This window comes from Eptesicus fuscus, chromosome 14 (genome assembly GCF_027574615.1).
Source record: "Eptesicus fuscus isolate TK198812 chromosome 14, DD_ASM_mEF_20220401, whole genome shotgun sequence".
NCBI classification, from domain to species: Eukaryota; Metazoa; Chordata; class Mammalia; order Chiroptera; family Vespertilionidae; genus Eptesicus; species Eptesicus fuscus.
In genome coordinates this window covers 74,754,541-74,777,860 of record NC_072486.1, presented here as the reverse complement: position 1 = coordinate 74,777,860, position 23,320 = coordinate 74,754,541, and the positions used below count along the sequence as shown (strand labels likewise).

At 39.5% G+C, this 23,320-nt stretch overlaps 1 protein-coding gene across 3 annotated transcripts in view; it reads left to right on the top strand.

Moving 5' to 3' along the window:
• The first annotated feature begins 2,990 nt into the window (after nucleotides 1-2,990).
• Nucleotides 2,991-23,320, top strand: part of MDFIC (MyoD family inhibitor domain containing) — an 81,733-nt gene continuing 61,403 nt past the window's right edge. The window contains exons 1-2 of one of the 3 annotated variants that reach the window (XM_054726226.1): nucleotides 2,991-3,097; nucleotides 3,628-3,780. In XM_054726226.1, coding sequence (XP_054582201.1) covers nucleotides 3,696-3,780 — 85 coding nt within the window. In that variant the 5' untranslated portion in view covers nucleotides 2,991-3,097; nucleotides 3,628-3,695. Of the gene's footprint in view, nucleotides 3,098-3,286; nucleotides 3,349-3,627; nucleotides 3,781-23,320 lie in introns of those variants that run through there. The other 2 variants (XM_008152414.3, XM_054726225.1) reach the window with 2 other exon arrangements.

The window sequence follows — 23,320 nt, the reverse complement described above, 5'->3', positions numbered from 1 at the left end:
TACCTTCAGAACTCTGGGCTTCTACCCACACCACTATTCTGCCTGAAGCATCTTTTCTCCTCTTTGCCATTCCGCTTCTGGTGTCAGTGGAGATGTTTCTCTGGTTCCTAGATGAGACTACAGCTCTCCACTAGGCGTTATCATAGCATCCCACTACTCCCCTTGGCATCCCATGCAGTGACTGCTGTAAGTGGTTGCACACAAATTTCCCTCTAGACTGTGAGGTGCATGAGGGCAATGGACACATTATCATCTTCACTGCTGCATCCCTAGCACCCCTACAGGGCCCTCAACTTTCATACATGTCTGTTGAATAAAACAATGAGAGGATGAGGGCATTGTGGTGCTCACTGGGAGCCAGGCTAAGTGATTATAGTCAGAAAGACTAAACAAATACAGCAAGGGATGGGGTAAACGGGAAATTTAAGCATAGGTGTCCATACTTAATTCCTGGTGTATCAGATACCAAGCATATGGACTTTAGGTCCTCCCAGAGGGGAGACCTGAGTTTACCTAATGAAGTAGGATAGCCTTGCAGGCAGACAGACTTGAGCTCTAAATTCTAGAGGTACAATCCTGGCAAATTACTGATAGGGCCGATGGAATAATTATGGGGATAATTTGTGCAAAGTGCATGGTTACCTGGTATTTTGATGTGAAATAGTCATTATGCTATGTTCTACATTACCCTTCAAAATGCTTCTGCCGTAAAATAATAATCAGTATCTTTCAGCACCTTTCCTCAAATCTGATATTCTTCTGGATGACATAAGATAATTATTTTATTTAGTTCTAATGGGATCAGATGAAGAGTTGCTTTTATCATTTTCACTTAATGAGGTAACCAAGGCATAGAGAGGTTGATTAACCTGACCAAATTTGCACCGCGAAGCAAGATACAACATTTGACTATCTTGGCAATTCTACCACACAATCCTCATTTGTTCTTAATGCTTTTATTTGAATTTCTTTCTTCCCCATTAAAGGTCAAGATGTTTAAACTTAATGCAAAGAGTATTTATTGAATTGCCTACCATTTGTGTCACCTTAATTACTGTGTGAAGTTGAATGAACAATTATTTATTACTAACTATGATTTTCTCAAGGAGCGCTGTACCTCGTTGATATCCATGGACTTCCACATTGGGGGAAGCAGAGTTGCCACCCCAAAATATTCATGTTGATTATTTTAAGCTGGTTGTTTTACTAAACAAAAGACTCAGAAAGAACTTTGCATCTTCCCCCTAACTGCCTAAAATAATTTAAATAGAAGACCTACTCTAGGAAGGGCACGGTCATCGTAGTGAGCTGCAGTTTAATATGAACTTCGTGTGATAGGGAGGAACCTAGCAAGGCCCATTTGATTGACGTTGCCATGTGTCCAAAGAGTTAAAGATGGTCCAGCAAACAGTTCTTCACCGAACACTTGCTTTCCCATCTTCATATGAATCGCCTTCCTGCCCTTTGAAGTCCCAAACTTCTCTTTACATCTGAAATGGCAGATAGTCCTCTATTGTCCAGTGAGTTCTTGGGTCTCATATTTGTATGGAATCCCCTGATGTCATATGCAATAAATGTGCTCATTTTATCAACCTGTCCCATGTTAATTTCATTGTTAGCTCAGCCGGAAGAACTTAAAAAGGAAGAAGAAGATAATTGTTTCCACCCTACAACATCTTAGTGAGGGGATGAAAACACACACCACGGGGACACTGCTTTCTAGCCCACTCTTCTGGTTGCAGGTTATGCTGCAGTGACCAGTGATGCTTCCTATATGTTTATTCTCCAATCATCTAATGGCAGTGCGTTCACCCTGGGAGTTGTTCTGCTTCCATCAAGCAGGTTCCAAATAGTCCAGGCTCCCAGGCAATTTTTCAGAAGAGTGGAGGCACTTTTATACACACCACTTCTGAAATCTCTAAATAACACATAACGAAAAGGCATTTGTTTGTTATAGGTCATTAGGCAAAATGTCATTGTCTTATAGGAGTATCGTCTGAGTAACTATCCTCAAAAACTTCAAAGGCAGTGTTTTGAAGATTTAACTGAAAGTAAGTTTGACTGCACTGACTCTTTAAAAGTTAAAAAAAAATGGTTCTTCTCAATCAATTGGAATTAATTACAATTTCTTTTTTAGAAATGATATCCTGGGCTACTTAATGAAACACCTAGAAAGATGCATCCAATGTGCATTTTCTTCACTTTTGATAACATTACTGTGAGTCCTCTCTTGTCCTAGAAATTCAAAAAAATGACTTAGTTCTAGCTTTAAACAAATGAATTGCACATTTTATGCAATTCAATAAAGAGCAAAAGTTATCTGAATGTATTATTTAAACACTTTATATCTGCAAATTACTTTATTCTTTTCTTGTCTCATCGGATCAAGCTACAATCAGAACGTTTCCTTTATAAGCGGAGCGTTGATCTGCTATTTGCTTCCAATCACAAGCTTATCTGGCCACACAGAAGTGAGCAGTCCAGGCACTGGACCTGCAATGGGCCTGGCTTGCCTTGGGCCGGGCATCCTCAGCCTTGCCGGCCTGGATGCCTCCAGTGCATTCATGCAACTGCAACTGGTTTTACCAGATCCAGAAACCAGTTTGACCCAAATAAACAAAGAACTGAAAAACAGAATAAAGGGAATTTCAGAGTCACAGATCAAGAGATTATAGACCGAAACTCTGTAACTCTGATTGTACAGCTAGGGGTCAAGGTTACACAACCATACTTTATTCCACCAAAGTTTCATTCCCCCACCCTCCCGCCCCCGAATTCCAGTTGTTCTGGGCTGTGCTGGGAAGAGTAGTTGGGAGACTGGGGGTAGGATGGCTGGGGTGGGGTGTGGGGTGTAAAGGGGTGGGGGAAACTCCTCCTGGGCAGCCCGGGACCCGTGGATTACGCCCTTTCCCTAACCTGCGGAGGAACCCCGCTCTGCCCCCGGCTTCGGCCTCCTGACCCAGGCCGAGTGGGGCGCAAGGGAGCGCGAAGCCGGCCGGGTCGGGGCCGCGGGCCAAGAGTCCCAGGCCTCCGTCCGGATGTGATGAAAGGAGCGCCCGACGAGGAAGTGCTGTGGGAGGCAGGAGTGGAGGCCGGGGTAAAGCGGGCTCCGAGGGAGCGGGGCGCCGCGGGACGGGGCGGGGCCGCGGTCCGGGGGGGCAGCCCGGCCCGAGGCCGCCGCCGCCGCGCTGCGCCGCAGGGAGGGAGGCGGGCGGGACCGGCGGGGGCGACCCCCACCGTCGGGCCCCCGGGGCGAGATGCGAGCTTGGCCGGAGCCTCACTAACTTTTCCGGGCGGAAGAGGAGGAGAAATGGGCTTTGAGCGAGTTGTGGGTGGGAGGATGCCGAGGTAGGTGGTGGTCTCCCGGGCCAGGAGGAGAGGGCTTAGTCCTTCCCCTGGAGTTTCTCCCAAGTCCACTCCCCGCTCCCCTGGAGCACCCCCCTCCCCCCAGCCCCCCAGTAACTTCCTGAGGCTCCGCTGCCGTCAGCTGGCCGGGCGATCCGTTCTTCTCCCTGGTTTCAAATCAAAACTTCCCCGGGGTGGGGTTTGGGGGAGGGCAGCGGAGGGGGAGGGAATGGTGTGCAGGGTGGTGAGCTCGGCGGCAGCAACTCCTTTCCTCCCGTCCAGAAGCGGCCCGGTCCCTGCGCGCAGCGCCGGCGGGGCGGCCAGCTAGGCAGCTGTCGGGGGAGCGGCCCATGTCCGACGCCGGCGAAGCCCTGGGTCCGGGGCCCCGACCGGGGGCCGAAGCTGGCGAGGGCCGCCTGGGCGCCCCGGCCCAGGGTGAGTGCGCGCTCGCAGGTTGCTAGCTTCCTCGCTGCTGTTGCTTTGCACAGTGTGCTCACACATGTACGGATTGGGGTGTGCATGTGTGTGTGTGGACCGGGGTGCGGGGAGGGCTTGTGCCTGCTGGGAGCTGTGAACTTTTGCACAGTGTTCTGTGCGCAAAGCCAGTCCTCCAGGGTCCCTGCCCCGGCCCCGCACCGGATAAGAGGGCGGGATCCCTGGCCCCTCCACTCCCCCTGCCTTTGGCCGTGGAGCGGCGGGATGGCCGGATTGCTTCTTTCTGGAGCTTATGCGTTTAGGGGCCTCGAAGGTGTGAGCTCTGAGACAGTTCTCCGCTGCCACTCTTGAGCTTTCCTGTCTTCAGCAGCCCCAGGCCTGCCCACGTCCCTGCACAAGCACGCGTTCCCTTCATATCTTGCTGTTTCTTGGGGGCCGCTCTGCACCTGGGGTTATAATCCAGGCTTCTGTGCCCAGCTCCTTTGGAATGGCTCATGCATACGTGTTCAACAACTTTTGCTTTAAAATAAATATTCCTTTAAAGAAACACTTTCCAGGAATGAAATAGGTGCTCTGTGTTCTCTGTGAAGTGTAAACACGTACAGTCTATCTGAGAAAAGTCTCTTGTTTCTGAGAAGCCTCCACAACAAGCTTGTAAATAAGGCAGTTGTCTTTCTGTTCTTAAAGGTAACAGCAGGTTTCCAGAGGCGACCATGGAAGAGCAAGGACCTTCCTCCTCTTGAGATATTTTCACCTTAGGGTGGTTTTTATTTAAAGGCTTTTGACATTGACATGAACTCAATGACTTTCCAGAGCTCAAAAACCTACTTTATACTCTTGATGTTAAGTATATGTGATACCTCCCTATCCCCAACAGTAATGGAGTGGGGTCTTTGGCATATTATTTTTAAAGGCAGCAAAAATTGGAAAAGAAGTGAATGGTAAAAGCAGAAGACATCCATGGCTGAGTCAAAAGGTTCTGGCATGTAGGCTGTTAAATTGAATTATGTTTATCATTGTTGTTGTTGTTTTGTGCTTCTAAAGAGGAAGTCGTGTTTTTTGTTTTTTTTTTCTAAACAGATAAAATAGGAGAAAATGAGAGAACTAGAATGAAAAACCAGTTTCCAGAAGCAGCTCCTGTTTTACACATTGTGTTGCCAACACCATCATTTTCCTGCCCTTAGGCAGGTCCCCTGTAGTCAGAGACTCATTGATGGGCTTTTTATGTTCACAGTTCAGCTGTTAATCACTATTGTTAAATAATGCTTCCTTATGTCAAAAATCAGCTTCAAACACTGGAAACACGATTGATTTGGGACTTTTTTGATGTTTACCATGTCCAACTTGAATAGTAGGCATTTTAAAATCACCTAAAAGACCTTACAGTGATACTGGATCTAATTGTGCAGACATCATGCTGTAAGGTATCACATGATCTGACTGGAAGAAGCAGAATGGGCTGAAGACTCATCTTGGCTTCATGCAACACACACAGTATCAGTGTGGAAACTCTTGGGTTCGATTTTAACTGAAAATTGGCTTAACTTAAGCAACAAAATTGTTTTTTAAATTAGTTTTACTTCGAATCACAGCATCCTTTTAAATAGGTATCAATTTAATTGTAACTAGAAGGTAAAGTTGATTTTTTTAAAAATAAAATGATCAGGATCTTGTTAAAATACTGGGTCTCAGGCAGATTTCATAAGGTGTATTGAAAGAAAAAAACATTGTTGAAGAGAGTGGGTAGAGAAAAAGCTGCAAGATGTAGGCTTCCTTGGATGGCTAGGTTGATTTTACTGGTAAGCACTCTGGTGAAGAAGGCTTCCTAGCAGGCAACTCAACTCTTTAGCCCTTCCTCGAATTCTTTTCCCTATGTCCTTGAATTTTTTATCTTTTCTGAAGAATAGCTTAATAATTCTCTGGTAGGATGTGGCTGCTTAGTTAATTGAAATTAATTTTAAAATGACATATTAAAATCAGTGAGAAAAATTGAATGTTTTATAAAACACAATGTCTTTTGCAAAGTTAAATATATGTATGAAGACATATGATATTATGACCTATGCATATGAGCTCTATACTACTGACCAAAGATAGAGAACGGTAAAGTTGAAGGTAATTTTAGGCGGTTCTCTAGTCTGAACTCCCCCTCAAGTCTAGAATTCCTTTCTCCATTCTTTTACGTGGTTAGTTAGAAACCTACAGTGTAGTGCATTCTACATGGAAAAAAAGAGGACATCTGTAATACCTTCAACAATAGCATTATTAGGAAGGTTTCCCTTATTGTGAGCATAGCTCTGTCTCTTTAAAATGTCTACCCTTTCGCTGTGATTCTGCGAGCAAAATTCTATTGCTTTGAAAACATTAAAAATCTTTTTTGTGAATTTGGAAAATGGTTACAGAGCAAGGACATAAGCTCATATACTCCAGTCTGTAAGAGGGAACCAGGATGGGTATCAGAAGATAGGGAGCAGTGGCGATTGTGGGCCCTGGAGAGCTCCTGAGCCAGGAGGAGATACTTTTCAGCTCCAGCTCATCTTTGTCATTTGGGTTAATATTTCCCCACAATAAGCCAGTCAGAGGAAGACAGGTGTCACATGATCTCATCCTGTGTGGAATCTAAAGCACAAAATGAACAGAATAGATCCAGAAACAGAAGCATGGAACAGACTGTGGAATCTCAGAGGGCAGGTGTGTGGGAAGAGATTAACCAGATAACTTATTTGCATATATGCATCACTCATGGACACAGACACTTGGGGCAGGGGGTGGTGAGGGCTAGAAGGGGTCAGTGGGGGAAAAAAGGGACATCTGTAATACTTTCAATGATAAAGGTAAATTAAATAATTTTCAATGTTTCACAAGATACCAGAAATACAGATTTTTATGTAACATATCTCCCTTTTTAAGAGTTGTCAACTAATTAAATGCAATTATTGTCTAAGCCAAGCAAAACAACCACACCTGCAGGCTGCAAACGGCCTCTGAGCAGCTGATTTGTGATCTCTGTTATGGAGAATAAAAAGTAAAGGTACACTTTCAAACTATTTCCCTATTTGTGACTAACTTCTGAAAGATTGATTTGATTTGCCATCTTATGCAAAATAGCTGTGTAAGTATCTTGATAGGTGAAGGACAATTTGGGTCAAATTTATTTTTGTTTTAAGAGAGAATGGATCTTATAAACATGGTTCATCCAAGTGTCATTTTTATTGTTTTAGATTAAGCATCTTAAAGTTAATTTTGCTATCAACACTGAAAATATAAGTAGTTGTTTTATTGATGCTATAGTTATTAGAATCCATATAGTTGAAAAGAACCTTTTAATTAAGTGCTTCATTCATAAATTTGTAACTTGTAACTAGAAGGATCTTTAGAAATAATTTAGTTCAACTGACTCATTTTTTGGAAACGATGCCTGGAGAATTTAAGTGACTTGCCCAAGGTCTCATACCCAGTCACTAGAAACCAGGGTGGAAGCACAAATTGTAAAGTATATTATATGTCATGGTGATAAATGTGGTTGAAGCAGAGAATCAATACAACTTTTCCCAATAGAAGGATGAATTAAAGATAATGGGGTTTGGATACTGTGAATCACTTGAGCCTGTTCCCATCCCAGTACACCCCACCCCCACCTCATTGCATTTGTCAAGACTTAGCCTGTTGGGCTGGAGTGCTGGGATATACTTTAATGTGATAATGTGTGATTTAATGCACTCTTCTCTCCTGGGAGTGTCCTCTGAGATTATTAGGCGGACTTTTCATAGCAGGATGCAAAATGCCAGTGAAGTTAATTAAAAATAATTTAAAATAGAAGCGAGGGAGAAAATCTTCACGTTGAAATTACAGGAGAAGAGATTTGACTTAGAAGCATAGCTGACTTGTCAGGAATTTATAGTGGCTAATCAGATATCCTTTATGAGAAGACTGCTTATTTCACTGGATCCAATGTATGCTTATAATATCTCTATTCTTTATTTATTTATTATTTTGTTTTAAAATATATTTTATTGATTTCTTACAGAGAGGAAGGGAGAAGGATAGAGAGTTAGAAACATCAATGAGAGAGAAACATCGATCAGCTGCCTCCTGCACAGCCCCCACTGGGGATGTGCCTACAACCAAGGTACATGCCCTCGACCGGAATCGAACCTGGGACCTTTCAGTCCGCAGGCCGATGCTCTATCCACTGAGCCAAACCAGTTTCGGCATAATATCTCTATTCTTCTAGTTTTTGTCATATTATTTTATCCTTTTGATTAAGGGTGGTGTTTCTCAAAGTGTGTCATGTTTGGACAACTTCTATCTCTGGTTCTCAGTTGGGGAAGATTATGCCCTCTAGGAGACAATTATCAAAGACTGGAGACAGGTTTTGTGGTCATAACTGGGAATGGGTGGGTGATCCTGGCACCTGGTGGGTAGAGGACAGGGATAATGCTAAACATCTCACACAGACAGGACAGCCCCTCACAACAAAGAATGATCTAGCCCAGAATGTCAGGAGTGTTGAGATATTATCCTAATCTCAAGGCCACTGGAATTGTTGGCTCTGAATTTCCTGGTGGGAGACTCAAGAATCTGCATTTTTTTACAAGTTGCAGGTGCACTTTATTTCTAGTTGATAGTCATTGTTTTAGAGGCTTTTATCTGTAGAAATTGATAGATTTTTAAAAAGTATTCTGTTAGTAGAAAAACGTCAAGAAACTTTAAAAAAGTTCTCTTTTCAAGTTCCAGACTTTAAATCATATCATTCCACGTATGTATATTTTTTATTTGTGTTCCAGCATGTTCATCACATACTCTAATTAAAACATAGTTCTGAGAATTCATCCTTAAAAAGTTTATTTTTAAAATTATATGTACTGAATATGAATATATTTTGAATATTAGCAAAAAATACATAAATAAAAATTAAAAAGGATGAGATAAAAATAATTAGGTAAATAGATTTGTTACTATTTTCTTCTACCACCTAGTAGATATTCTTGTCTTGCCACCCTATACTTCTCTTTGATGATCCCAGTTTTATGGAATAATAAGGAAATAAGTCCCTAATTTGCACATGAGTTGTCATTTGTGAGTTGGAATTTTGGAACCCGGACTGCCTTTTCTCATAGAAACAGAGTGATAAATTATATTCAGTTCCATTATATATCTCAAAGATTGTTGGAATTAAATTGTATTTAGTGTTATATGTTTATAATGATAAATCATAGAGAACATTATACTGGCAACCAAATATTAATAACCAAAAATAAAACTACTAAGTTGAATAGAGACTCTTTTGGAACACTTTTGAATATAGGAGCTTGAGCAAGGACAAGCTTAATTAAAAAACTATAGAAATTTGTCTAGATTTGGAAGATAATTTAGGGGCATTTTCAAGCACCTTAGAACTTATACTCCCAATTCCTTTTTATGTCTAACAGAACTAATGTGCATTTTATAAGGATACTGTGGTTACAAAATTGTAAGGCTTATCAGCTAGGTATATTTCCTTTTGCTAAGAAAAAGAATCACATGGGTAAGAAGAGGATGTAGCTGGGGGAAAAAAAAAACTAAGAGGGGAAGGTGGGAGGGAGGAAGGAAGGAAGTGATTAAAGAAGATGCCTTTAAATTTAAGAAAGTGTTTGGAAAGTTTAAACTGTTTGAGCTGAGAACCATGGAAAAACGTTCTAGAGGATAGCATGATATGAGCTGATCTGGTGGCTGGCATGTTAAGGAAGGAGATGATAGGGTAAAATCTTGAGTTAGATAGGTAGTACTACTAACCTTAAAATAGGTCCTAATACATATTTGTTGAATAAATGATTGGGTAAATGGAGGGCTTGATTGCTGTCCAGAACAAGTGTGAATCAGGGCAGCAAAAGACAATGAAAAGGAACAGTTTTGGGGTCAGGGTGAAGAAGGATGGGAATAGGAAAAGTATATGTGTGTTTGTAACTCACTTGTATTGAGGTTTAATTTTAATATTGATTTGCATCTCTATCATATCCTTTTTGTTTCACTTTACATTGTTGATTTCTACCCTACTGAGATGCTCTATAAATGTTCAGGATCTATCTATCATCTAGCTATCTATCTATCTATCTATCTATCTATCTATCTATCTATCATCTATCTATCTATCTATCTATCATCTATTATCATCTATCTATCTATCTATCTATCTATCTATCTATCTATCTATCTGTCATCATCTCATCTTTCTAGAGAGAGAGGGAAAAGGTAGGGAGAGAGAATGAATGAACCCTGATATATGACGAGTACCCAGAGAAACAGATTGACTAATGGAATCTGGGACTTGCAGGATGATGGGAGAAACACATATATTCACACATACCTATAATACATATGGGCTGATGGTTGCTGTAATAGAGGCACAAAGAAAGCGTGATGGCAGAACATGGGAGAGAAAGCATCTCTAGCTGGGGCATTTGGAAAAACCTCAAGGAAATGTTTAATTTGATTTTGACCTAGAAGCATGGTCATAGGACTCAGCTCTGTGGAAAGAAGTAATTGAAAGCAAGGCTTGGAGGGGATTATTACAGAATGCTAAATACTTCACTGAGAAGTTGTATGGATTGTGTGAAGGAACAGAAAATGGGGTAAAGTTGTAAAGATAGGTTAAAGTCATTTTGAGGATAGTCCTGATTTCCCTGCTGAGGAGTTTGTATATTCTTTCCCTAGGTAGTGGTTGGTAGGCCCTTAAAAGTTCTTGAAAATGGGAAGGACAGAATCAATGTGGGGCTTTTAAGAAAATAAATCTGGTAGCAATTCAAAGGATGATTTTGGAGGGAGACGCAAGAGTAAAGGCAGTGATTATTCAGGGGGATGTTATAATAACCTGAACAGTTCTCCCTGTGTGACTGGAATTGAGAAACCAGATTTAAGAACAATAGCAAAAGTAAGAGCTCTACCTAGCTGTGAGAGCCCGAGAGGGCATTGATTTTTACTTATCCATCTTTGAATTTCCTAAAACTGATCACAGTATCCAAATCATATTGAATTGAATTGATATGGTTGGGCAGGTGGTGAAAAGGCAGAAATATGGGAGATGGTGAAAAGGCAGAAATTTAAGGTAATCTGTAGGCTTGCTTTTCAGCTTGAGTGGAAATGTAGGAGTAGCTGTTGAGTCTTCTTTTGATCATTTTGGTTCCACAGAACTTATCCTAGCCATGATAAGAATACCGTATTTTCCGTTGTATAAGACCACGAGGCGTATAAGATTTTCCTGGGTTAAAAAGTCATTTTATATGCCGGAAAATACAGTAGTCCAATATATCTAATCCATTATATGTAATCCCATCAATATAGTCCAATATACCGTATTTTCCGGCGTATAAAACAGCTTTTTAACCCAGGAAAATCTTATACGTCCAGTTATCTTATACGCCGGAAAGTACGGTAGGCCATGGAAAAAGGGAGTTTGTAACTAGGAGAGTGGTGAGGGTCAAGATCAAAAGAGTTCATCACCAGATAGCTGATGGATTCCCACAAGAGTGAAAGAGAGGACTGAGGTCCATATTTGGGGGAATGACTATACCTTAGAGAGGAGAAGGAAAAGAATAGAGAAGAGTCTATTAGGATTGGTCACAGAAGCATTGGATGTTTAGTGGTCATGGAAGATGAGAGAGTTGTGGTGTTTTAAAGAAGAAACAGTGTATTCTTTTGGATGCGTGGATTTTGAGCATGCTCATCACACATTAATAGAAAGAAAGCCAGGGATAGAGAGAGGTTAAAGGTGAAAGTGCGTGGAGTGGAGCAGTGGCACGGTAGATGTTTTTAAGTGAGAGTAGAATTCTGGGAAGGAATGAGATGAAGAGACAGACCATTCTTAGAAAAGTTGGCAATGTTCCCCTTTGAAATGAGGATGAGAGAAAAGTCTGAGGGATAATCTAGAGAAAATTTGATATGAAAAAGAATATTTAAGGGTGTTAGGATGAGTCAAGAAACTTGAGATGTGTAGAAAAGACCTAGAAGAATGAAGAATTCAGGAGGGATTCAATCTGGGGCAAAAAAAGGGCTGCTCAGTAACACCAAGGGCTTAGCTAGTGGACACGATCAGTACAGTGGATTGCCTCTCAGCAAGGAGCATGCAGGAGCTTAGGAATGGAGGAAAAGAGAATGGAGTTTTGAAGTTTGTGCAAGGTTGGAGGTTGGCAAGGTGGTAGCAGTAGGGGGACAAGGGAGGAGGATCCTGCATGTGTGGGAAGAGTGCGCATGTGCTTAACTGATCTTGTGTTTCAGGCTGCTTGGGAAACCAAAGAAACCACAAGCGCTGTGGGTTAAGGTTTCTGGCCAGCAAGAATCATACCTCGCTGGCCTTGTCTGGTTAGTTCACATTCAAGGACTTAATGTACAGTATAACTGAGTGACCTTCACAGGGCTCCTGGGGAAGCTGTGGAATTTTTGGGTGTGTAAGGGACTTGCCTGTTTCTTTCAACCCTATTTCCTGGATTTTGTTGAAGTGATTTCATGGAAAGGTCTAATAACAGTGTGCAATTATTTGAGTAGCTTTGTAATTTTTTAAAAAAAATACATTGTATTGATTTTAGAGAAAGAGGAAGGGGGGGGGGTGTAGAAATATCTATGTGAGCGAGAAACACCAACTGATTGCCTCCTGCACATATCCTGACTAGGGATCGAACCCTCCACCTGGGTATGTGCCCTGACCAGGAATGGAGCCTGTAACTTTTAGGTACATGGGCTGATGCTCAACCAACTGAACCATTGCGGCCAGAGCAGGAGCATTGTATTTTTATAATAATAAAGGATTAGAGAAGATTATGGAAACATAAATTGACACAATCTAAAATTATGCCATTTGCAAATGGAAAATTACTAGAACAATAACAAAAAGAGAGAAAAAGCAGCCAAGTTGTCTTTCTGAGTTGACTGTAATTATTCTACTTTGTAAAGGCAGGGGATGTGATTTTTTTTTATTTCCAAAAGTCTATGTTCAGTTTGTATTAAAGGAGCACTGATCCAGCACTGACTAGATTCTAAATGTGGCCAGTTTAACTTGGGCGACTTGTTTAATCAGGATTAAAGATGCTGCACCTTGTCCTGTGTCTTGATCAGTTGATGCTTATGCACCAGTGTTTCCCCTTTTGGCTCCCTGTCTCTCTCTTTGTTCCCTCTCTGAACCCTTTGCATTAACACTTTACTGAAGTTACTTAAACTTTCCATACATATTTTTTAACAGTGTACGTACTCTGAGGTAAACTTTTCAGCCTAAACTTTTGAAGTTGAGTCATATTTTCTATATTATAATTCTAATAACTTAGGGTTCACTAAGTAGAAACTATGAAGAGTTATTTTAACATTAATTTCCTTTGTGGTTTCTGCTTGCAGTATACTTCTGTTTTCAGATTCACACCCACGTGTTCTGAAGTAAGATGATTCATATGCATGTGCTTTTTTTGTGTCTGAGTTTTCAGTAGTTTCAGAAATAAAGTCTGAGATAATTTTTCATGCTAGCACGTATAATTTATTATCAACACATTTATCTGAAGGAGAAACCCTGTCAACAACTATTTTTGTGTGTGCCTCCAATGTACAAAGTCTTTTGAAGATTAAAGATGTTTAATACATAGTTTTGCCCACAAGGAATTTATAAACTCGATGAGAGAGAGGATGTACCAAATTAAATTGCAGTCCCTTCTCTAAGTGTCAATTCACTATTACCACAAGAACCGTATGAGAGATTAGTTCATGGCCAGTTGCCAGCTGACTGGTACACAATGGAGCGCATACACGTAGAGGTTGAGAGAGGCTCAGGATGGCAAAAAGAGTTGGTTTTTGTCTGGGTTGAGCTTCTGGTGTTCCCAGCTGAAGAGTACACAGTCTGTAAATGTTTTTGGTTGGGATTATGCAGAGTTGAGCACTAAAATTCAGGCAGACAGGCATCTTTTGGTTGAGCAGGTGACAGGCCCTCTGTAGGTAGGTGGCCCAGTGCCAAAGAACCAGCTTCCTCTAATCACTTTTTCTATTCCTTCTGTTTTTTGGTGGGGGCCAGGCCAGCCCTTGACCTTTTGGGTCTCCATGAACACAGACCTTCGCTGTTCTTATTTCTTCCATCACCCAAGAAACCTGCAGGATTTTAGTAGGGTTTTCTGAGGGTTTGTACTATTTCTCTCTCTCTGAACTGTAAGATGAAATTAGAGAGTATGTAAAAGGTATAGGAGTTGCCACATTAACATGTAGAATGTCAAAATAAACTATATTGGTTTTTCAACAATATGCAAAATGCTTGAGCTAAAGAGTAATGTACTCATGCTTTGTGTCAGGAGAGTGTTTGTGGTTGGAGGAGAACAGGATTGAAACACTGTTAGTGGGTATAGAAAAGGAAGTACAGATTTGAGAAAAATCAAGAAGTTGTAACTAGCAGGATGTCGTACTTGATTATGTTAGAGCAGGGGAAATAAGGGGAAAATAGACTTAAAAATGATTCTGTGAATACCGTTGACTAAGATAGACCAAGATGTGGACCACAGTTGGAGAAATGGGCAGAGACTTAAGAGAAGTGGAGATGAAATTTAGGAAATGTTGATTTTGATTTGCTAAAGATACATTCATGTAGAGTTAAAACGTTGAATCTTTAGGTCAGGACAGGAATCAGGGCTAGGGTCCTGGATCTACAAGTTGTTCTCTTGGAAGTAACGGAACCAGATTACTGAACCAGAGAAGACAGCGTCCCAGAGGGATGGCCCAGAAGGCAAGATGCTGAGTTAGCGAGTTAATGAGGGGCTTCCAGGTTTGGACCTTAGAAAAATTACCGGTAACGGCACAGCCCCTGGCTTCTGATCCATAGTCATCATTCTGAAGTCTAAGAAATACATTTCAATATGCTTCTAATTCTCTTATTGTTACCTTATGTGTGATAAGATTCAAATTGCACCTTTGAAATGCCTTTATAGGTGAACCCCCTTTCGTTCACTTTTGATTTCCTTTGTCCTTCATTCTTATTAACCAGAGGGAAAGAAAGTGTTCTTGGTAAAATCACTTGTTAACTGAGAGGTAACAAAAGTTTTAAAAATTGCGGCACTTAAAACAGTGAGCTAAAGAAGAATGTGTGGTGTCATTTTCAAAAGGGGAAGATGGCCGAGTTCTCAGTTTTCTTTCAGTAATAGAGCTCATTGACTGCAAAGTAAGGGACCTGCCATAGATATGGCAGCTGGATTTCAGCAGGCATTAAGGAGACTCTCATGATAGCTCTCTAGACAAGAGTGATAAGACTGTCCGAAGGCTCTGAAAAACCATTGATCTAATTGAGGGTATTTAACAAAGAGAAGATAAAGACAAAAACAGGAGATCTTTTCTAATGTGAGACTGTCACACAGAGGGGAGATTAGACTTTGAATTGCACAGAGCAAAATATGGTGAATCAGCGAAAACTATAGGGAAGTAGATTTTAGATGATTGCGAAGAAAGTCTTTAAAAAATTAAGTATTCCCAAACTGAAATAAACTGCCTGCTGAGGCTGGTTTCCTTTTCCTGGAAGTACTTATCACTACTCTCCTTGGCTTATTCTTGGGGATGTTGGATGGTGAATGTTTTTATCTGAATTCGTGTTATCAGAGAACTTTATGAGCCCATCAAACTGCAAATTCCATGAGTCTGTGTTTGGTTTTAGCATGAGTATACTTGGTAGACAGAGCAAAACTGAACCTGTAATTGAGAAGGCAGGGGTTTAATATACCTCAGGGTCAGTCACCCTGAAAAAATACTTTTAAGATAAGGAACTTTAGATTTAGATGTAAAAGGTGCAGGGGATTAAGATGACTGACATAATGTGTCTTGGTCCCCATATCAGCCTGCTGTCATTTAGCCTTCCCACTACTTTTTTGAAGTGGAAAGTGCCTAATTCCCCCCTCCTCCCATTTATTTAGAGCTCTTGTTTATTGAGATATTACTTAAACAAATACTGCAGTTTGTACCTATCATATTCATATTCATATTCAATTGCCTATGCATGTAATTTTGTAATTGTTTTTCACTTTGCTGTATATATGACCCACTCCTCTTTACCCACTCCCAACCTTTAAACTAGTTGAATCCAAGTCATTTTTTTTTAATTCTTTTGGATCTAAACACACCATATCTTTTATTTATTCATTTATTTTTTTAAATTCTCACCTGGGGATATGTTTTTATTGATTTTAGAGGGAGAGAGGAAGAGAGAGACATGGATGTGAAAGAGAAACATTGATTGGTTGCCTCCAGTACGTACTCGACATGGGGTGGGTTGAACCTGGATTTCCTGACCAGGAATCAAACCTATGACCTTTTGGTATTCGTGTACAGGACAATGCTCCAGCCAACTGAACCACACTGGCCAGGGCTCTATCAGCTTTTAAAAGCATATGAAGCTCTTTGAAGGAATGCATTTTAGATTCTGCTGTCTTATTTTTCAAAATATTGGTAATAACAATTACTTGATTAATTACATTGATCTAAGCATTTAATTCATTTACAAACATTTACAGTATGTCCGTGATAGAATAGCCTTTTTATATTTATAAAATTATGAAACTTTATGCATATGCTTATTCAGCTGTTAAAACTGCTTTAACTCAACATGTTTTTTGGACACTGAGATTTTAATCTTTTCTAGAACATTAGACAAAGCAGGTAGGTTTTCTTAAAGGTCATTTGGCTTGAGGAACTTTTTATTTATTTTTTGATCAGTGAAGAGGTAAAATTCCAGAGCCTCAGGTCTTCCTGAATGCTGCCTTTTTTTTGGTTTTTTAAAGGTTACATTTGGGAAGCATTTGTAGATTTCCACATTGTTCTGAGCCTCTGGGAAATACAGGCCCAGAGTTTTTAAAAAATGTTTCCCAGATATTTTGGTCTCAGATTGCTTGAGATTTCATAAACCAGAATACACATAAATCATCTGAAATAATGATGGTATTTGAATGGAAGAGTAAAAATGAAATTGCTTAAAGCAACTTTGTTTACAGATAAAAGAGATATGAATATATATTACATAACAAAAATATACATATTATATAGATAACAAATTAGTCTGTCCTAAGTTATCATCAAATATTTAATTGAAGTAGATGAGATCTAACATGCAAAAGGCCCAAAATGTAAACACAAAAAAAGCTGTGTATAGTCCTTTCTATAAGAAATAAAGGTATTTTACACTGATTATATTTTATGAGGTTTCATAAGATTTTATAAGGATAGCTGCTAAGTGCTGTCATTTATATGTCTTTCATGAAGTAAGCATATAAAGTAAGGATAACTATAGAAAATGTATTTGATGACCAGTTTTTGCATTTACACATTCCTTTGCCTAATTTAGTAAAATATTTGAGGTGGCTTATAAGACTACATTTACTAGTAAAAAAAAGATTAAAACAGGAAAATGAAAATATAGGTAGCCTAGGAGATTGAAACTGGGGAAAATCAAAATGTACAAACTTAGACTGTAGGGTCAAAACCACTTATTCAATTTTGTCTGTAAAGTTGAATCAGAATGAAGTGTTTTCTTTGATATGGTTTTCATTGTCCATAAGGAAAAAATAATATGCAGCTTCTTGGAGGAAGCAGTTGTTTCCCTTATATTCAGTCTGGAAACAGCTATGGTTTTTTACTTAGGGATTATGAATAGATACTGCCCTCAACTGCCTCTCACGGATAAATTTATAGTAGGATTTAAAAAGGTGCTTATTGCAGTAACACTTAGTCATAGCAAGTGTGAACCAAGCCTTTATTACATACCAGACACTCTGCTTTCCAGGCATGGTTCCATTTATTTCCACACCCACCTTATGATGTAGGTAATTCTTGTTATTCCCATTGTACAGATGAAGAATCTGACAAAGATGAACTTTCCCAGGATCCATATCTCTAGTGGTGGACCACACCATAATTTCAAGATTCTGTGCTCTTAACCACTTCTCCAGTGCAAAGTACAATTTAGGGATAGTATTTCTGTACAAGAGAACCAAACGAGAGTCTTGTTATTATCAGGAAGGATTCAGATAACTGGACTTTCAAACGACTATATTGTCCTTACTTTTTGGAAAACCTTGGACTATACATAATGTTATACTATATTTGAAAGTTCATTAGTAACTTTGACAAGCTAATTCCATCTTCACTGTCAATTTAAAAACATTTATCTATTGAGGTAATGTATTGGATTGGTTGTCTTACAGAAAAGTTTAGTTTACTGTTTCTACCTACTGTGGGCAGAACTGCAACTAGTTGCAAATTACCTGACAACAGATGCATGTTCCAAATGAAGAATAAGTTCCTAATGAACCAACTCAACTGACTGAAGAACAGAATGTGTTCCCTTTCCTTATAGTTTTGGGGAAGGGCTGAGCATTGCAGTGGGACTTTGTATATTAGGTAGGATATTCAATTAGCTGAACTTGGAAGATCCTTTCCAATTCTGGATGTTAACATCCTGTTTCCAACTGAATATCTATCTCTGAGACCCACTTTTGTATTCTCATCAGTAAAATTAAGCTAACATTTTCTTTATATCATTCATAGTTCTGAAGATCAAATAAATATTATATGTAAAAGTCCTTTGAAAATTGTTAATACTGTAATTGCAAAAATTCATTAATGTATTCTTTCAACCAAAGGAAGTATTTTATTTTTTATTTGTATTTATTTAATAACTGCATACCAGCCGAGTAACTATTCTATGACACATATAATATTTTACACATATTACTATCCAATTTACTTATTTTTAATGTAGTTAGATTTTTCTCTTGTTAATCCTCTTTCAGTTATTGTATTCCCGAGCTGTCTGAGATAAGTGAAATTCTCAAAGTTTTAAATTTGGGTAATGCCAACTAGGTAACATATTATAGAATTTTCAGCTAAATGGAAATTCTACTTACCTGAATCTTTCTCATGCTCCTTCAGCAAGAATAAGCGAGATTGGAAAGAGATTGCTTCTTACCATTCATGCCCTTCTTAAGAAAAATAGCAAAAAATAAAGAGTATCGATCCCGTAAGACAGTCATTTCTGAATAGGACATATTGAATTTAAATTCATCATTTAGAACTCTTTTTCTTTGATTCTTTTGCTTAATTCATGCTTGTCACTTTTAACTCAAATTCAATGCCTTACAAAGGCTTTTCAGTGATTCCCTCTACTCCATTCTAAACGCCCTTCAGCGTAGATATGAAGTTTGGCTCTATTGTTTAGATCTTGTGCCGAGTCAGATTTACAGAATTTTAGAGCGAAGAAAGGCCTCTGTAAGCATCCAGCTCAATGCCCTCATTTCCCCTTTAAGGGAATGAGGCCCAGCCCCAGTCACACAGCTGGTCAGTCTTTGAGCCAGAATTATGACCCAGGTCAGTTTTCATTATCTTTTGTTTTGTAGTTGCTTGATTGTTTTATAGGTATGTTTGGTTTTCCCAGCTAGAGGATTTGTTGCCGGGACAAAACTTTTTTCTTTATCCAAAGATTCTTCTGCACTTCTGTGTTTAGAGTGGGCAAACTAGAATGCCTGGGAGCTAGCCTTTCAGAAGCAAATGCCAGTGATATAAGAGTACACTTTGGTCTAGTGTGCTATTTTAAAAGTGTCTTCGCTTTTCATTTTAATATATCTAAAACTTCTATACTAATAAAAGGGTGATATGCCAATTAGACCGGATAGACCAGATGTCTTCCGGATGTCCTTCCGGACAAAGCCACAGCGGCTGCGAGGGCCGAGGAGGGCTGGCAGCCACAGCGGCCAGAGAGGGAGGCCAGAGGCAGCAGCAGCGGGGTGATGGGGGCAGTGCCTTCCCCTGATTGGCCCAGTCGCCTCCTGCAGAGGGAGGCCAGACTGTGGCATAGGCCTGCTCCTCATGGGGAGCGGGCCTTAGCCATCAGTAGGACATCCCCTGAGGGCTCCCGGACTGTGAGAGGGGGCAGGCCTGGCTGCGGGACCCCCTCCAGTGCACGGATTTTCATGCACCGGGCCTCTAGTATTATATATTCATCTATTAGTACAACTGATTTATATCTCTATTAATTAGTGACTAGATAAAATTGTATCTTCTGATTACTTGGAATACTGTGACAAGAAGCAAGGTTTATATACTGTATATCAATATTTGATAGGCTCTTCTATGTTTTCTCTAATTGTTTAATGCAGAAGAACTTACTTAGAACAAATAACCTACATTTAATCTGGCCAGATATGATAATGACATCCCCGTACCCCCACACCACCCAAATTGAGACTTCTGTGCATTTTTTATGTTTAAAGAGTGCTACAAGAAAGGTAAAAAAAAAAAAAGGCAAAGAGAACCATTGACTTAGACTAGCCCCTAATTGAGATGATGAAGTCTTCCTTTGAAGAGAAAATTGCGAAGTTGTGTAGGAATGCTTGTTGGAGGTATATATAGAAATCTTGTAGAAAGGTGTAGACTGATTTCATGCATCATCGAAATCACTTGCTTGCCTGTAGGATTTGTCTTTCAGGCCCCTGGGGTAATTGAATTGCAACTTTAAACGTCCACAAATCCGGAAAGGAGCTGATTAAACCTGAGGGCCATGGCCTCTGCTTCTGCAATACAGCTGTGACACAGCAAGCCTACAGTGATCGCAGAGATTTGCTATCAGAAACCGCTCTTTCGTCATTGTGATGAGCAGTGGCTGACCTAACCTATTGGAAGTTGTAGTAAGGTTGTTTCTGTGGCTGGACATCATGGTGGCCACCTTACAAGGGTTTATCTATTAGATCTCGTTCTCTCTCCCTACATTTCTTCAATGTTGGATGTAACTGTGCACCATTTATGAGGCTGCAATATAGGTATTTCTTAAATATTAAAGAGAGGTTCATAAAATGACGTACATACATTAGAAAGTCATAGAATAGTCAAGTGCTCACAGAAGTTTCGTTTATAGAGTGGAGAATTGGCAGTGGCCAATTTAAATTTTATACACGGAATCTTTTCTGAGCCTTGCTTTGGGCTGGGTGCTGAGGATTGGAGCAAAAGCCTGACATTTTGAGGCAAGACATTTAGTTTTTAAAGGAGGCAAAGTTGGATAGACTGATGATTGTGATTTAGTAGTAATTACATATCATTTATTATTTCATGAACATAATAAGCTAGAGAATGAGAATGATAGTGTTTTTTTTTTTTTAATTTGAGAAGGATTCTGGGATCACCTAATTCTAGAGTTTCACAAATAAGGAAACTGAAAAATAAAACCAATAACACATGTGATAAACTGTTTCTTAATAAATATTTAGAGCATTAAGAACTTTATTTTCCTCTTAGGAGAGGGTCAGTACTAAATCTGTGTGACAATTTCATTTACTCAATGGAGAATTGAGAGGTTCTCTGTTTAGCACTTGAATATTGGACATGATTCAAATTTAAGTCAAGTGTGTCTAGAGGCTTTACTCATACCTATTCATACCTTTTAGTCAGCAATGCTTCATAATGCCCTGGTTTCATGAATTAATTTTAATGGAATTATATTTGAACAACTCAAAATTATATAATTAATTTCATTCAGCTTCAATTAAAGTTACTAATTGAATAAGCCTACTAGCACGACACCTGGCGGCAGTCAGCTACATAACAGTGATAGCAAATTATGTTGGACTCTGCTGATGAGAGATTTCACATGTACAAGTGGGTTTATATAAAAGCCTTTTCTGTTGATAATCTCAGAAAGACTTTGAGTTGACTGCAGCAGTGCAAAGATATCTGGAGTTGTTTAAAAAAGTAAAGATTTTAATTGAAAATAACAGATCTCAGGAAGATTACATTTTCTCTATGATAATGCTGAGTAAATGTTACATAAATCTAGAACATATTGGTTTAGCATGCTTCTAATTTATATTTTACTGCCATCTGAATATGGTTTTGCTTACTAAAAATACTAAGCATTGAAGACCTTATTTTATTTTTTTAGTTCTTAGCCTCTGGATTTAGTCCTAAGTCGGTGTTCCTCTATTTCCATGTGCTGAAATGTGTTTTGTATCAGAGTTTTTCAGTTGTTGTGAAATCCGCATGGTACATGTGCAGGATTTTTTTTCCTTTCGATGGGAATGTTAATACAGTTGACTAACAACTTCTGTTTGAATCTCTTTCCTTGCTTCCAGGGCTTGACATCATCTAGCTTCTCTTCCTTCTCTGATCCTTTCTAATTGAGCAGACCCCACTTGAGACACTTCTTTTCATATATTCCACTCTTTTGGTGAGCCTAGTCATTTGGTCGGATTTAGCAATCAAGTTTAGGAAAATGACTCTTTCTAGCTATAACTTCATTTGTGATTTGCAAATTCAAATATCCAACACTAAACTCATCCACTAGACTGTAAACTCCACGAAGGCCTGGGTTGCATCTCCTAATTCATTATATCTCCATTGCCCAGCACACTGCCTAAACATCTACTATATATATATATAATTTTTTAAATTCATACATTATTTTCCTGGTCTTCAGGTTTTCTGTCAAATCCACACAAATCCCATCTTCCCAATTATCTGTGCAAGCCTCTGGTTAGTTTCTCACATCTACCCCCTTTCCCATCTTGTTACCCATTTGGTTAAACTCTTATCTACTTCTACTATGCCAAGTCTCCTTTTTTCTCTTTACTCTGTTCTCCCGGTTACTCCCATGCTACAGTGATTTTCAAGGATGTAAGTGCAGTGGAATAACCTAAGCAACCCTCCCCTAAACTGAAATAGAATCTTTGGTGATGGGGCCTAGGAATCTGTTTTTTAAAAAGCGGCCCAAGGGAGTTAGAGTGCAGTCAGGATTGAGAACTACTAGTGTATACAAATTTACTAATCTTCCTAAAGTATGACTCTGATTAGGCAATTCATAAAGCTTCAGTGGCTACTTTTACTCACCTTTCTTGCTTTTAAATTAGATCTAGTTAGTAGATTTCTCACCTAAAAAGATCCATTCTATGTCTCTATTCAAACCTTTATGAACTTATCTCCTAATGGCCCTCTTAGAGTACTTCAGTCCAGAGTTGGAACCTTTGTCCAAGTCTGCTATTGGAGTTTGCCCACGCTCTTTTTCCACCTGGAATGGCTTTTCTCCCATCTTTACTTTTAGAATTCCCACTAATCTTTTAAAGACCATTGTTATGTTTCCAATAAACTGTTCCTTTTCCTTACTTATTGGTGTTCCCTCCTGAGAACCCATAAATCCACATATAGATTCCTCATCCTAAACACCGTTCCTCTCTGAGAATTTATAGCAGAGTCCTTGACTCTTTCCCAGGTTTCTATGAAGACGCTCTGTACCTCCTCACTTCTCCTTCAGCTGCCATCTGACTTTCATCTCTACCCCTCATTGGACGCTCCTCTCCTTTGGTGCTTTCTCTACTGTTCCCACCCTATGGACTTACTCATTTTCATCCTTGATATAACCGTTTCACGTTTCTCTGTCCTGGCAGATCACTTACCATGTTCTGACGATTTGTTTACAATAATCTTGACAGATTATTTTTCCTGTAGACATCTCTGTTTCTTCAGTGCTATGCATGTAGTAGGTGCTCAATAAAAATGTTATTGAGTCAATATGTACGCAACA